Source organism: Thermobia domestica, chromosome 4 (genome assembly GCF_964235325.1).
Source record: "Thermobia domestica chromosome 4, izTheDome1.hap1.1, whole genome shotgun sequence".
Classification (NCBI taxonomy): domain Eukaryota; kingdom Metazoa; phylum Arthropoda; class Insecta; order Zygentoma; family Lepismatidae; genus Thermobia; species Thermobia domestica.
The window spans coordinates 245,248,794-245,265,981 of NC_137457.1; the positions used below are offsets into that span (position 1 = coordinate 245,248,794).

At 32.8% G+C, this 17,188-nt stretch overlaps 1 protein-coding gene across 3 annotated transcripts in view; it reads left to right on the plus strand.

Annotated features, from left to right (window-relative positions):
* The window catches only part of LOC145683953 (uncharacterized), a 318,861-nt gene that overhangs the window by 123,006 nt on the left and 178,667 nt on the right, over window positions 1-17,188 (plus strand). For all 3 annotated transcript variants that reach the window (XM_081755667.1, XM_081755668.1, XM_081755669.1), the window contains exons 5-8: window positions 1,088-1,279; window positions 5,793-5,984; window positions 10,498-10,689; window positions 15,203-15,394. In XM_081755667.1, coding sequence (XP_081611793.1) covers window positions 1,088-1,279; window positions 5,793-5,984; window positions 10,498-10,689; window positions 15,203-15,394 — 768 coding nt within the window. The remainder of the gene's footprint in view (window positions 1-1,087; window positions 1,280-5,792; window positions 5,985-10,497; window positions 10,690-15,202; window positions 15,395-17,188) is intronic.

Sequence of the window (17,188 nt, forward strand, 5' to 3'; positions counted from 1 at the left end):
TAACTGACTTATGAATAAAATATTTCTGCAACAGTGATGGCAGATTCGTCCTCCTTGCGGACTAATTCATTCCTCTGGAGTAAATATCTGCACTGCCGTAGTGACTATATGAATTTTTAGTGTGATATCATATACATAAAAAGTACATTTTCATGATTGGATTGCTTCGCATTCAAAAATAAATTAAATAGTCACTTTTGTGATTCTTCCTTGTACTGGTATAAATAGTCAGAACTTTGTTTAGTTCAATGACGTGTATCGATTAGCATATGTCTCGTTGTGGGGTATATTTCCTTTAAAAATATTTTAAAGTTTATTAATATCACCAACTGAGACTTACTAAGATTGTTATTAGTAGGTACGTCCGCCCGTTGCTTCGCATGACAACCCTTCAACGGACGCATTCTTTTTTAAATTCCGATTTTCATAATATCTTTCTTGAGTGTCTACATTGCCCCAGTTTGCTAATGTATACAATGTGTTAACGATTTAACGGATCACGACGGCTTTAACGGTGATTAACAATAGTTTATATTCCATACACAAAAGGAATTTTTAAATCTGCTTTTCGCAAAAATAGCTTGAGTGATTATCTCGAGAATGTTTGTTCATGAAATCAATCCGTTAATATACTAACGGATAACAGTGACCTCAACTGTGCCTATGTATGGTTAATATCCCATGAAAGTGTGAACGTGCTTATGAATAGCATACTTTTAAAATTTCTTACATGCACAAGGTAGCTAGAGTGATTATCTCGCCCAAGTTTACTAGTGGTTTCCATTTCTTAACGTATTGTATTCGAATATTTAAAACTATATCCAATTTCTTCAGATTCATCGTTTCATATGTATACCTGCAAAAAAACACGTGTTTAAAATCCATGTTTTAAATAAATTTTATAATAATAAAGTACCTATGTAACACAAGATGTGAAAATGATACGTTGCAGAACACAAGTAACCTCCTTCCACTGGCAAAACTAGAAACAAAGCTACTGTCTCCAAAGTGAAGCTGTTCTATATAATTCCTATTAATTATACTTTTTGTTTAGATCTAACAAGAGTGTTGAAATCAATATTTCCAGAATTTCTCAGAAGCTGACTTAAAAGATATAAGAAAAGCAAACAAAAAATCTGGCGACAATAAAGTGACACCAGCCACTGGTGGCTTATCTGTTTCACGAAAAAACGCAACAAGAAGCGTTGCAACAGGAAACACAAATTCGTGTGGCTTTACTCCCACTGGTGATCCTAGCCTTCAAATCCAGGTAGAGAAGGTAAGTAAACGGAAATTTTGTTTATTAACTTTCTATCTCATACGCACACACAAACACACAAAAGTTAGGTCTTCTCGTGAGATTCCTTTTCGTGAATATCTAGATCCGGTAATGAAATCAGATTAAAATACTAGTATTTCATTATTTAAGTAGTATCACATATCACTTGTTTCCGTCATGCTTTAGAATATCAGTATCAGAAAAGTAAATAAAAATAAATACAGTAGAACGTAAAATTATCTGAATAAATGTAAAAGAATCTGAATAAGTGGTGGATAATCCAATGTCAATTCGTTTTACTATATTTTATTAGGTCAACAAATAAATGAGTTTGATTTGATATATAAGATTGAATAAAAATCAATGCATTTAAGCAAGGATAGTAATATTGTTGTTAATTCACCTGTAGTATCACCTCTATAAAACGTTGTTGCCTATTTGAGGTAGTTTTTTTTTACTCCAAAGTTATTCTGCAACAACTGTGTAGTAGTGAAACGTTAAAATATTTATCATGTTACAATCGCCACTGTTAAGAATCGTAAAATATATAACAATCGATAGTACTCTGTTGCTGCTCCTTCATACGGAGAACTGTTAACAAACTAAAGTGGATGTGGCGTCAAGCTAGATTATTATTTTTAAAGCGTTTGTAAGAAAAATTAATAACAAATCAAAAATTCAATTTTAGTTTCATGACATCAAGAATGCCATTTGTTGTTGTTAGGTCTACTATGTTGCTCTTCGCTTTCGACTATATTTTGATTCTCGTAACCACATGTAAACCGTATATTACACACTTCATTACCCCTCATAACAATCATATCTGTTTAATAAGAAAAACACTTTTCTTTTAAAATAATTGTTTCGGACACGTATACAGGAAAACATTGATAGTATGTTACTAAAATGTTTTTCCATGCCGTGTAGTATTAATACCGAATACCTCTTTAAAACTACCCCAAAATATGATCCGTTGAAGCAGCATCATGCTTGTTAAAAATTTTAAATTGCTCGTACCACACAGAGCTATTGTATAGAATCAATACAGCTAGTTTTTCTGTGTGTAATGAAGTTACATATAAATAGTTCTCCTTGCTTATCCTATTTCTAATATAAAAAGACTTTGTGTTAGCTAGTTTTGTTGCTATTTCATCCCAGTAAATTAATTTGATGCAATTTATATATCTTTTCTACTGTTTTCATTCGTATTTAGGTTTTAAGTAAACACTTTTCAACAGAAATTTACCAGTATACAAATTAACGAAAGTATTGAAAGTTTCATTGTTATATCTCAATGATCATATAACCACCAACGTATTACCCAATTCTACAGGATGGCGTCAATCCGGATGATTATTTGAAACTTCAATACTGCACAGGCGAAATAACTTATATTGGTTGAAAACAGTGTTTACGAAAAGAGGAACAAACACCACCTTATATAATTAATCGCAATTTAGGATTGAAATATAGAATATCATGTTACCAAAGCTCATAGTTGTTACGAAACTAAGTCTGTTCTAGATGTGCGAAATTTTAATTTTGATCGACATTGTAACGTTCCGTCTCGCACCATATTAGCTTGGATGAAGAAGTTTCAAGAGACTTGTAATGTGTTGGAGGTCAGAAATGAAGCTTCAAATAAGTGCAAACCCATGAGAAACTGGAAAGACGAACATTACGGTTTCTTCCAAGTTACGTTTCCTTATGGACATATTTAGCTTCGTAATAACTACAAAGTTAGGCAACCAGATATTATGGCTCTAATACCTCACCCCAGTCGATCATACAAGTCAACGTTTTTTCTTCTTCCGATTCCTTCCACGCCAACCAATATAAGTTATTACACTTGTGCAATATTAAATATACTCCATAGTTCTGAATAGTCACAACAACATTCAAAAAAATTTTCTGACCAGAACAAAATTAATTATTTAATAAGTATACGATTTTTCTTACAGTTTCATGGACCTAACCTCCTCTTCATCATACACTGAGAAAAGACAGATGACAGCAAATCTTATATCTTCCTCAGGCGTTAGTTAGCATTTTCATTTATCCCTAATGATCCCTAATGATAAATGAAAATGCTAACTAACAGCTGAGGGAGATATAAGATTTGCTGTCATCTGTTTTTTCTCAATGTCTGATGAAGAGGACGTTAGGTCCATGAAACTGTAACAAAACAAGTATAGTTATTAAATAAATCATTTTGTTCTGGTCAGAAAAAAATTTTAAAATGTTATTGTGCAAGATTCCACCTTGAAATGTGTCAGTCGGTTCTGCGTCACAGTATAGTAATATGTCCGCAGAATGCATATCTCGATGATGAGAAGTATATTAAAAAATAAATTTATTCTCACGTACCAAATTGTTCAATTACAAGATATAACATACACACATAAAACACACCATTCACTGATACATATGGTAGTTACCATCGTTTGATCTCTTATCTTTGAAAAGTATTTTGTTTCAACATAGAGAAATCAAAGTAGTTGGTTTTGAGTTGATAAGTTTGGTCTATATCTCATTAACCGTTAAGAACTGTTATGCTGTTAGCAGCATACTGAAAAAGTTGATGGTGATATACTTCAGCAACTTTTTCACTTCAATAGATGAAGTTGTTCTTATACAGCATAAATGTTTACGCACTAGCTTTATACTGATGGAATTGAGAATAGAAAATAAGGTAATTTGAGCTGAATATCCCAATGTTTTCTTCGTGTGTAATTAAAATATTGTAAGATGAGTCAAAGGGTAGTACGTCTCACAGTCATCATAGCTCAGCATGTTTTTGCTTATGTTCACTCTAGTAAAATTCAAACGTGGTACGTAATATGAATTGAAATGAAATCTTACATTTTAACGTCTTAGTTTTAAGCTCTTTAGGCTAAGGAAGGCACTTGATTAAGGGAAGTGAATGATAAAGAGGGAATAAATTGTGGAATGAGAAAGTGGGAACTAACTGTATTATACAGGGAAAACCCATCTAAAAGATGTTGTCGAGAACAAATTACTTGGCTGGGTATCACATCAGGGACCCAAGGTTTTAGGGATAATCGCTGAAACACTAAGTCACCATGTTTCCCGCAAGCTACTGAAATGTGACAGAAAAGTCGTTTTGTGCACTGTTTTTCTATTATTATGTAGGAAAGGGAACCATCCGTCTGAAATTCATCCAGAGATTGTAGAGATTTGTGTAGAATATATTCAAACATTTATTTCAGCCGACGAATTGATATAACGGACAAAAAGCAAGTGGCAGGCATTAAATACCAATCTATGGGAGGAAAATGTTTCACGTTGATGGACTCCAACCAACACCCACCGTACAAATTCCCGATCTAGTCCCGTTAACTACCATCTTTCTGTATTTCTGAAGAAATACATTCGAAGATGTTTGACACTCTGAATGCAGGCTGCTAACTGACTTATGAATAAAATATTTCTGCAACAGTGATGGCAGATTCGTCCTCCTTGCGGACTAATTCATTCCTCTGGAGTAAATATCTGCACTGCCGTAGTGACTATATGAATTTTTAGTGTGATATCATATACATAAAAAGTACATTTTCATGGTTGGATTGCTTCGCATTCAAAAATAAATTAAATAGTCACTTTTGTGATTCTTCCTTGTACTGGTATAAATAGTCAGAACTTTGTTTAGTTCAATGACGTGTATCGATTAGCATATGTCTCGTTGTGGGGTATATTTCCTTTAAAAATATTTTAAAGTTTATTAATATCACCAACTGAGACTTGATAAGATTGTTATTAGTAGGTACGTCCGCCCGTTGCTTCGCATGACAACCCTTCAACGGACGCATTCTTTTTTAAATTCCGATTTTCATAATATCTTTCTTGAGTGTCTACATTGCCCCAGTTTGCTAATGTATACAATGTGTTAACGATTTAACGGATCACGACGGCTTTAACGGTGATTAACAATAGTTTATATTCCATACACAAAAGGAATTTTTAAATCTGCTTTTCGCAAAAATAGCTTGAGTGATTATCTCGACAATGTTTGTTCATGAAATCAATCCGTTAATATACTAACGGATAACAGTGACCTCAACTGTGCCTATGTATGGTTAATATCCCATGAAAGTGTGAACGTGCTTATGAATAGCATACTTTTAAAATTTCTTACATGCACAAGGTAGCTAGAGTGATTATCTCGCCGAAGTTTACTAGTGGTTTCCATTTTTTAACGTATTGTATTCGAATATTTAAAACTATATCCAATTTCTTCAGATTCATCGTTTCATATGTATACCTGCAAAAAAACACGTGTTTAAAATCCATGTTTTAAATAAATTTTATAATAATAAAGTACCTATGTAACACAAGATGTGAAAATGATACGTTGCAGAACACAAGTAACCTCCTTCCACTGGCAAAACTAGAAACAAAGCTACTGTCTCCAAAGTGAAGCTGTTCTATATAATTCCTATTAATTATACTTTTTGTTTAGATCTAACAAGAGTGTTAAAATCAATATTTCCAGAATTTCTCAGAAGCTGACTTAAAAGATATAAGAAAAGCAAACAAAAAATCTGGCGACAATAAAGTGACACCAGCCACTGGTGGCTTATCTGTTTCACGAAAAAACGCAACAAGAAGCGTTGCAACAGGAAACACAAATTCGTGTGGCTTTACTCCCACTGGTGATCCTAGCCTTCAAATCCAGGTAGAGAAGGTAAGTAAACGGAAATTTTGTTTATTAACTTTCTATCTCATACGCACACACAAACACACAAAAGTTAGGTTTTCTCGTTAGATTCCTTTTCGTGAATATCTAGATCCGGTAATGAAATCAGATTAAAATACTAGTATTTCATTATTTAAGTAGTATCACATATCACTTGTTTCCGTCATGCTTTAGAATATCAGTATCAGAAAAGTAAATAAAAATAAATACACTAGAACGTAAAATTATCTGAATAAATGTAAAAGAATCTGAATAAGTGGTGGATAATCCAATGTCAGTTCGTTTTACTATATTTTATTAAGTCAACAAATAAATGAGTTTGATTTGATATATAAGATTGAATAAAAATCAATGCATTTAAGCAAGGATAGTAATATTGTTGTTAATTCACCTGTAGTATCACCTCTATAAAACGTTGTTGCCTATTTGAGGTAGTTATTTTTTACTCCAAAGTTATTCTGCAACAACTGTGTAGTAGTGAAACGTTAAAATATTTATCATGTTACAATCGCCACTGTTAAGAATCGTAAAATATATAACAATCGATAGTACTCTGTTGCTGCTCCTTCATACGGAGAACTGTTAACAAACTAAAGTGGATGTGGCGTCAAGCTAGATTATTATTTTTAAAGCGTTTGTAAGAAAAATTAATAACAAATCAAAAATTCAATTTTAGTTTCATGACATCAAGAATGCCATTTGTTGTTGTTAGGTCTACTATGTTGCTCTTCGCTTTCGACTATATTTTGATTCTCGTAACCACATGTAAACCGTATATTACACACTTCATTACCCCTCATAACAATCATATCTGTTTAATAAGAAAAACACTTTTCTTTTAAAATAATTGTTTCGGACACGTATACAGGAAAACATTGATAGTATGTTACTAAAATGTTTTTCCATGCCGTGTAGTATTAATACCGAATACCTCTTGAAAACTACCCCAAAATATGATCCGTTGAAGCAGCATCATGCTTGTTAAAAATTTTAAATTGCTCGTACAACACAGAGCTATTGTATAGAATCAATACAGCTAGTTTTTCTGTGTGTAATGAAGTTACATATAAATAGTTCTCCTTGCTTATCCTATTTCTAATATAAAAAGACTTTGTGTTAGCTAGTTTTGTTGCTATTTCATCCCAGTAAATTAATTTGATGCAATTTATATATCTTTTCTACTGTTTTCATTCGTATTTAGGTTTTAAGTAAACACTTTTCAACAGAAATTTACCAGTATACAAATTAACGAAAGTATTGAAAGTTTCATTGTTATATCTCAATGATCATATAACCACCAACGTATTACCCAATTCTACAGGATGGCGTCAATCCGGATGATTATTTGAAACTTCAATACTGCACAGGCGAAATAACTTATATTGGTTGAAAACAGTGTTTACGAAAAGAGGAACAAACACCACCTTATATAATTAATCGCAATTTAGGATTGAAATATAGAATATCATGTTACCAAAGCTCATAGTTGTTACGAAACTAAGTCTGTTCTAGATGTGCGAAATTTTAATTTTGATCGACATTGTAACGTTCCGTCTCGCACCATATTAGCTTGGATGAAGAAGTTTCAAGAGACTTGTAATGTGTTGGAGGTCAGAAATGAAGCTTCAAATAAGTGCAAACCCATGAGAAACTGGAAAGACGAACATTACGGTTTCTTCCAAGTTACGTTTCCTTATGGACATATTTAGCTTCGTAATAACTACAAAGTTAGGAACCAGATATTATGGCTCTAATACCTCACCCCAGTCGATCATACAAGTCAACGTTTTTTCTTCTTCCGATTCCTTCCACGCCAACCAATATAAGTTATTACACTTGTGCAATATTAAATATACTCCATAGTTCTGAATAGTCACAACAACATTCAAAAAAAATTTTCTGACCAGAACAAAATTAATTATTTAATAAGTATACGATTTTTGTTACAGTTTCATGGACCTAACGTCCTCTTCATCATACACTGAGAAAAGACAGATGACAGAAAATCTTATATCTTCCTCAGGCGTTAGTTAGCATTTTCATTTATCCCTAATGATCCCTAATGATAAATGAAAATGCTAACTAACAGCTGAGGGAGATATAAGATTTGCTGTCATCTGTTTTTTCTCAGTGTCTGATGAAGAGGACGTTAGGTCCATGAAACTGTAACAAAACAAGTATAGTTATTAAATAAATCATTTTGTTCTGGTCAGAAAAAAAATTTAAAATGTTATTGTGCAAAATTCCACCTTGAAATGTGTCAGTCGGTTCTGCGTCACAGTATAGTAATATGTCCGCAGAATGCATATCTGGATGATGAGAAGTATATTAAAAAATAAATTTATTCTCACGTACCAAATTGTTCAATTACAAGATATAACATACACACATAAAACACACCATTCACTGATACATATGGTAGTTACCATCGTTTGATCTCTTATCTTTGAAAAGTATTTTGTTTCAACATAGAGAAATCAAAGTAGTTGGTTTTGAGTTGATAAGTTTGGTCTATATCTCATTAACCGTTAAGAACTGTTATGCTGTTAGCAGCATACTGAAAAAGTTGATGGTGATATACTTCAGCAACTTTTTCACTTCAATAGATGAAGTTGTTCTTATACAGCATAAATGTTTACGCACTAGCTTTATACTGATGGAATTGAGAATAGAAAATAAGGTAATTTGAGCTGAATATCCCAATGTTTTCTTCGTGTGTAATTAAAATATTGTAAGATGAGTCAAAGGGTAGTACGTCTCACAGTCATCATAGCTCAGCATGTTTTTGCTTATGTTCACTCTAGTCAAATTCAAACGTGGTACGTAATATGAATTGAAATGAAATCTTACATTTTAACGTCTTAGTTTTAAGCTCTTTAGGCTAAGGAAGGCACTTGATTAAGGGAAGTGAATGATAAAGAGGGAATAAATTGTGGAATGAGAAAGTGGGAACTAACTGTATTATACAGGGAAAACCCATCTAAAAGATGTTGTCGAGAACAAATTACTTGGCTGGGTATCACATCAGGGACCCAAGGTTTTAGGGATAATCGCTGAAACACTAAGTCACCATGTTTCCCGCAAGCTACTGAAATGTGACAGAAAAGTCGTTTTGTGCACTGTTTTTCTATTATTATGTAGGAAAGAGAACCATCCGTCTGAAATTCATCCAGAGATTGTAGAGATTTGTGTAGAATATATTCAAACATTTATTTCAGCCGACGAATTGATATAACGGACAAAAAGCAAGTGGCAGGCATTAAATACCAATCTATGGGAGGAAAATGTTTCACGTTGATGGACTCCAACCAACACCCACCGTACAAATTCCCGATCTAGTCCCGTTAACTACCATCTTTCTGTATTTCTGAAGAAATACATTCGAAGATGTTTGACATTCTGAATGCAGGCTGCTAACTGACTTATGAATAAAATATTTCTGCAACAGTGATGGCAGATTCGTCCTCCTTGCGGACTAATTCATTCCTCTGGAGTAAATATCTGCACTGCCGTAGTGACTATATGAAATTTTAGTGTGATATCATATACATAAAAAGTACATTTTCATGGTTGGATTGCTTCGCATTCAAAAATAAATTAAATAGTCACTTTTGTGATTCTTCCTTGTACTGGTATAAATAGTCAGAACTTTGTTTAGTTCAATGACGTGTATCGATTAGCATATGTCTCGTTGTGGGGTATATTTCCTTTAAAAATATTTTAAAGTTTATTAATATCACCAACTGAGACTTGATAAGATTGTTATTAGTAGGTACGTCCGCCCGTTGCTTCGCATGACAACCCTTCAACGGACGCATTCTTTTTTAAATTCCGATTTTCATAATATCTTTCTTGAGTGTCTACATTGCCCCAGTTTGCTAATGTATACAATGTGTTAACGATTTAACGGATCACGACGGCTTTAACGGTGATTAACAATAGTTTATATTCCATACACAAAAGGAATTTTTAAATCTGCTTTTCGCAAAAATAGCTTGAGTGATTATCTCGACAATGTTTGTTCATGAAATCAATCCGTTAATATACTAACGGATAACAGTGACCTCAACTGTGCCTATGTATGGTTAATATCCCATGAAAGTGTGAACGTGCTTATGAATAGCATACTTTTAAAATTTCTTACATGCACAAGGTAGCTAGAGTGATTATCTCGCCGAAGTTTACTAGTGGTTTCCATTTTTTAACGTATTGTATTCGAATATTTAAAACTATATCCAATTTCTTCAGATTCATCGTTTCATATGTATACCTGCAAAAAAACACGTGTTTAAAATCCATGTTTTAAATAAATTTTATAATAATAAAGTACCTATGTAACACAAGATGTGAAAATGATACGTTGCAGAACACAAGTAACCTCCTTCCACTGGCAAAACTAGAAACAAAGCTACTGTCTCCAAAGTGAAGCTGTTCTATATAATTCCTATTAATTATACTTTTTGTTTAGATCTAACAAGAGTGTTAAAATCAATATTTCCAGAATTTCTCAGAAGCTGACTTAAAAGATATAAGAAAAGCAAACAAAAAATCTGGCGACAATAAAGTGACACCAGCCACTGGTGGCTTATCTGTTTCACGAAAAAACGCAACAAGAAGCGTTGCAACAGGAAACACAAATTCGTGTGGCTTTACTCCCACTGGTGATCCTAGCCTTCAAATCCAGGTAGAGAAGGTAAGTAAACGGAAATTTTGTTTATTAACTTTCTATCTCATACGCACACACAAACACACAAAAGTTAGGTTTTCTCGTGAGATTCCTTTTCGTGAATATCTAGATCCGGTAATGAAATCAGATTAAAATACTAGTATTTCATTATTTAAGTAGTATCACATATCACTTGTTTCCGTCATGCTTTAGAATATCAGTATCAGAAAAGTAAATAAAAATAAATACACTAGAACGTAAAATTATCTGAATAAATGTAAAAGAATCTGAATAAGTGGTGGATAATCCAATGTCAGTTCGTTTTACTATATTTTATTAAGTCAACAAATAAATGAGTTTGATTTGATATATAAGATTGAATAAAAATCAATGCATTTAAGCAAGGATAGTAATATTGTTGTTAATTCACCTGTAGTATCACCTCTATAAAACGTTGTTGCCTATTTGAGGTAGTTTTTTTTTACTCCAAAGTTATTCTGCAACAACTGTGTAGTAGTGAAACGTTAAAATATTTATCATGTTACAATCGCCACTGTTAAGAATCGTAAAATATATAACAATCGATAGTACTCTGTTGCTGCTCCTTCATACGGAGAACTGTTAACAAACTAAAGTGGATGTGGCGTCAAGCTAGATTATTATTTTTAAAGCGTTTGTAAGAAAAATTAATAACAAATCAAAAATTCAATTTTAGTTTCATGACATCAAGAATGCCATTTGTTGTTGTTAGGTCTACTATGTTGCTCTTCGCTTTCGACTATATTTTGATTCTCGTAACCACATGTAAACCGTATATTACACATTTCATTACCCGTCATAACAATCATATCTGTTTAATAAGAAAAACACTTTTCTCTTAAAATAATTGTTTCGGACACGTATACAGGAAAACATTGATAGTATGTTACTAAAATGACTTACCATGCCGTGTAGTATTAATACCGAATACCTCTTTAAAACTACCCCAAAATATGATCCGTTGAAGCAGCATCATGCTTGTTAAAAATTTTAAATTGCTCGTACAGCACAGAGCTATTGTATAGAATCAATACAGCTAGTTTTTCTGTGTGTAATGAAGTTACATATAAATAGTTCTCCTTGCTTATCCTATTTCTAATATAAAAAGACTTTGTGTTAGCTAGTTTTGTTGCTATTTCATCCCAGTAAATTAATTTGATGCAATTTATATATCTTTTCTACTGTTTTCATTCGTATTTAGGTTTTAAGTAAACACTTTTCAACAGAAATTTACCAGTATACAAATTAACGAAAGTATTGAAAGTTTCATTGTTATATCTCAATGATCATATAACCACCAACGTATTACCCAATTCTACAGGATGGCGTCAATCCGGATGATTATTTGAAACTTCAATACTGCACAGGCGAAATAACTTATATTGGTTGAAAACAGTGTTTACGAAAAGAGGAACAAACACCACCTTATATAATTAATCGCAATTTAGGATTGAAATATAGAATATCATGTTACCAAAGCTCATAGTTGTTACGAAACTAAGTCTGTTCTAGATGTGCGAAATTTTAATTTTGATCGACATTGTAACGTTCCGTCTCGCACCATATTAGCTTGGATGAAGAAGTTTCAAGAGACTTGTAATGTGTTGGAGGTCAGAAATGAAGCTTCAAATAAGTGCAAACCCATGAGAAACTGGAAAGACGAACATTACGGTTTCTTCCAAGTTACGTTTCCTTATGGACATATTTAGCTTCGTAATAACTACAAAGTTAGGAACCAGATATTATGGCTCTAATACCTCACCCCAGTCGATCATACAAGTCAACGTTTTTTCTTCTTCCGATTCCTTCCACGCCAACCAATATAAGTTATTACACTTGTGCAATATTAAATATACTCCATAGTTCTGAATAGTCACAACAACATTCAAAAAAAATTTTCTGACCAGAACAAAATTAATTATTTAATAAGTATACGATTTTTGTTACAGTTTCATGGACCTAACGTCCTCTTCATCATACACTGAGAAAAGACAGATGACAGAAAATCTTATATCTTCCTCAGGCGTTAGTTAGCATTTTCATTTATCCCTAATGATCCCTAATGATAAATGAAAATGCTAACTAACAGCTGAGGGAGATATAAGATTTGCTGTCATCTGTTTTTTCTCAATGTCTGATGAAGAGGACGTTAGGTCCATGAAACTGTAACAAAACAAGTATAGTTATTAAATAAATCATTTTGTTCTGGTCAGAAAAAAAATTTAAAATGTTATTGTGCAAAATTCCACCTTGAAATGTGTCAGTCGGTTCTGCGTCACAGTATAGTAATATGTCCGCAGAATGCATATCTGGATGATGAGAAGTATATTAAAAAATAAATTTATTCTCACGTACCAAATTGTTCAATTACAAGATATAACATACACACATAAAACACACCATTCACTGATACATATGGTAGTTACCATCGTTTGATCTCTTATCTTTGAAAAGTATTTTGTTTCAACATAGAGAAATCAAAGTAGTTGGTTTTGAGTTGATAAGTTTGGTCTATATCTCATTAACCGTTAAGAACTGTTATGCTGTTAGCAGCATACTGAAAAAGTTGATGGTGATATACTTCAGCAACTTTTTCACTTCAATAGATGAAGTTGTTCTTATACAGCATAAATGTTTACGCACTAGCTTTATACTGATGGAATTGAGAATAGAAAATAAGGTAATTTGAGCTGAATATCCCAATGTTTTCTTCGTGTGTAATTAAAATATTGTAAGATGAGTCAAAGGGTAGTACGTCTCACAGTCATCATAGCTCAGCATGTTTTTGCTTATGTTCACTCTAGTCAAATTCAAACGTGGTACGTAATATGAATTGAAATGAAATCTTACATTTTAACGTCTTAGTTTTAAGCTCTTTAGGCTAAGGAAGGCACTTGATTAAGGGAAGTGAATGATAAAGAGGGAATAAATTGTGGAATGAGAAAGTGGGAACTAACTGTATTATACAGGGAAAACCCATCTAAAAGATGTTGTCGAGAACAAATTACTTGGCTGGGTATCACATCAGGGACCCAAGGTTTTAGGGATAATCGCTGAAACACTAAGTCACCATGTTTCCCGCAAGCTACTGAAATGTGACAGAAAAGTCGTTTTGTGCACTGTTTTTCTATTGTTATGTAGGAAAGAGAACCATCCGTCTGAAATTCATCCAGAGATTGTAGAGATTTGTGTAGAATATATTCAAATATTTATTTCAGCCGACGAATTGATATAACGGACAAAAAGCAAGTGGCAGGCATTAAATACCAATCTATGGGAGGAAAATGTTTCACGTTGATGGACTCCAACCAACACCCACCGTACAAATTCCCGATCTAGTCCCGTTAACTACCATCTTTCTGTATTTCTGAAGAAATACATTCGAAGATGTTTGACACTCTGAATGCAGGCTGCTAACTGACTTATGAATAAAATATTTCTGCAACAGTGATGGCAGATTCGTCCTCCTTGCGGACTAATTCATTCCTCTGGAGTAAATATCTGCACTGCCGTAGTGACTATATGAAATTTTAGTGTGATATCATATACATAAAAAGTACATTTTCATGGTTGGATTGCTTCGCATTCAAAAATAAATTAAATAGTCACTTTTGTGATTCTTCCTTGTACTGGTATAAATAGTCAGAACTTTGTTTAGTTCAATGACGTGTATCGATTAGCATATGTCTCGTTGTGGGGTATATTTCCTTTAAAAATATTTTAAAGTTTATTAATATCACCAACTGAGACTTGATAAGATTGTTATTAGTAGGTACGTCCGCCCGTTGCTTCGCATGACAACCCTTCAACGGACGCATTCTTTTTTAAATTCCGATTTTCATAATATCTTTCTTGAGTGTCTACATTGCCCCAGTTTGCTAATGTATACAATGTGTTAACGATTTAACGGATCACGACGGCTTTAACGGTGATTAACAATAGTTTATATTCCATACACAAAAGGAATTTTTAAATCTGCTTTTCGCAAAAATAGCTTGAGTGATTATCTCGACAATGTTTGTTCATGAAATCAATCCGTTAATATACTAACGGATAACAGTGACCTCAACTGTGCCTATGTATGGTTAATATCCCATGAAAGTGTGAACGTGCTTATGAATAGCATACTTTTAAAATTTCTTACATGCACAAGGTAGCTAGAGTGATTATCTCGCCGAAGTTTACTAGTGGTTTCCATTTTTTAACGTATTGTATTCGAATATTTAAAACTATATCCAATTTCTTCAGATTCATCGTTTCATATGTATACCTGCAAAAAAACACGTGTTTAAAATCCATGTTTTAAATAAATTTTATAATAATAAAGTACCTATGTAACACAAGATGTGAAAATGATACGTTGCAGAACACAAGTAACCTCCTTCCACTGGCAAAACTAGAAACAAAGCTACTGTCTCCAAAGTGAAGCTGTTCTATATAATTCCTATTAATTATACTTTTTGTTTAGATCTAACAAGAGTGTTAAAATCAATATTTCCAGAATTTCTCAGAAGCTGACTTAAAAGATATAAGAAAAGCAAACAAAAAATCTGGCGACAATAAAGTGACACCAGCCACTGGTGGCTTATCTGTTTCACGAAAAAACGCAACAAGAAGCGTTGCAACAGGAAACACAAATTCGTGTGGCTTTACTCCCACTGGTGATCCTAGCCTTCAAATCCAGGTAGAGAAGGTAAGTAAACGGAAATTTTGTTTATTAACTTTCTATCTCATACGCACACACAAACACACAAAAGTTAGGTTTTCTCGTGAGATTCCTTTTCGTGAATATCTAGATCCGGTAATGAAATCAGATTAAAATACTAGTATTTCATTATTTAAGTAGTATCACATATCACTTGTTTCCGTCATGCTTTAGAATATCAGTATCAGAAAAGTAAATAAAAATAAATACACTAGAACGTAAAATTATCTGAATAAATGTAAAAGAATCTGAATAAGTGGTGGATAATCCAATGTCAGTTCGTTTTACTATATTTTATTAAGTCAACAAATAAATGAGTTTGATTTGATATATAAGATTGAATAAAAATCAATGCATTTAAGCAAGGATAGTAATATTGTTGTTAATTCACCTGTAGTATCACCTCTATAAAACGTTGTTGCCTATTTGAGGTAGTTTTTTTTTACTCCAAAGTTATTCTGCAACAACTGTGTAGTAGTGAAACGTTAAAATATTTATCATGTTACAATCGCCACTGTTAAGAATCGTAAAATATATAACAATCGATAGTACTCTGTTGCTGCTCCTTCATACGGAGAACTGTTAACAAACTAAAGTGGATGTGGCGTCAAGCTAGATTATTATTTTTAAAGCGTTTGTAAGAAAAATTAATAACAAATCAAAAATTCAATTTTAGTTTCATGACATCAAGAATGCCATTTGTTGTTGTTAGGTCTACTATGTTGCTCTTTGCTTTCGACTATATTTTGATTCTCGTAACCACATGTAAACCGTATATTACACACTTCATTACCCCTCATAACAATCATATCTGTTTAATAAGAAAAACACTTTTCTTTTAAAATAATTGTTTCGGACACGTATACAGGAAAACATTGATAGTATGTTACTAAAATGTTTTTCCATGCCGTGTAGTATTAATACCGAATACCTCTTGAAAACTACCCCAAAATATGATCCGTTGAAGCAGCATCATGCTTGTTAAAAATTTTAAATTGCTCGTACAACACAGAGCTATTGTATAGAATCAATACAGCTAGTTTTTCTGTGTGTAATGAAGTTACATATAAATAGTTCTCCTTGCTTATCCTATTTCTAATATAAAAAGACTTTGTGTTAGCTAGTTTTGTTGCTATTTCATCCCAGTAAATTAATTTGATGCAATTTATATATCTTTTCTACTGTTTTCATTCGTATTTAGGTTTTAAGTAAACACTTTTCAACAGAAATTTACCAGTATACAAATTAACGAAAGTATTGAAAGTTTCATTGTTTTATCTCAATGATCATATAACCACCAACGTATTACCCAATTCTACAGGATGGCGTCAATCCGGATGATTATTTGAAACTTCAATACTGCACAGGCGAAATAACTTATATTGGTTGAAAACAGTGTTTACGAAAAGAGGAACAAACACCACCTTATATAATTAATCGCAATTTAGGATTGAAATATAGAATATCATGTTACCAAAGCTCATAGTTGTTACGAAACTAAGTCTGTTCTAGATGTGCGAAATTTTAATTTTGATCGACATTGTAACGTTCCGTCTCGCACCATATTAGCTTGGATGAAGAAGTTTCAAGAGACTTGTAATGTGTTGGAGGTCAGAAATGAAGCTTCAAATAAGTGCAAACCCATGAGAAACTGGAAAGACGAACATTACGGTTTCTTCCAAGTTACGTTTCCTTATGGACATATTTAGCTTCGTAATAACTACAAAGTTAGGAACCAGATATTATGGCTCTAATACCTCACCCCAGTCGATCATACAAGTC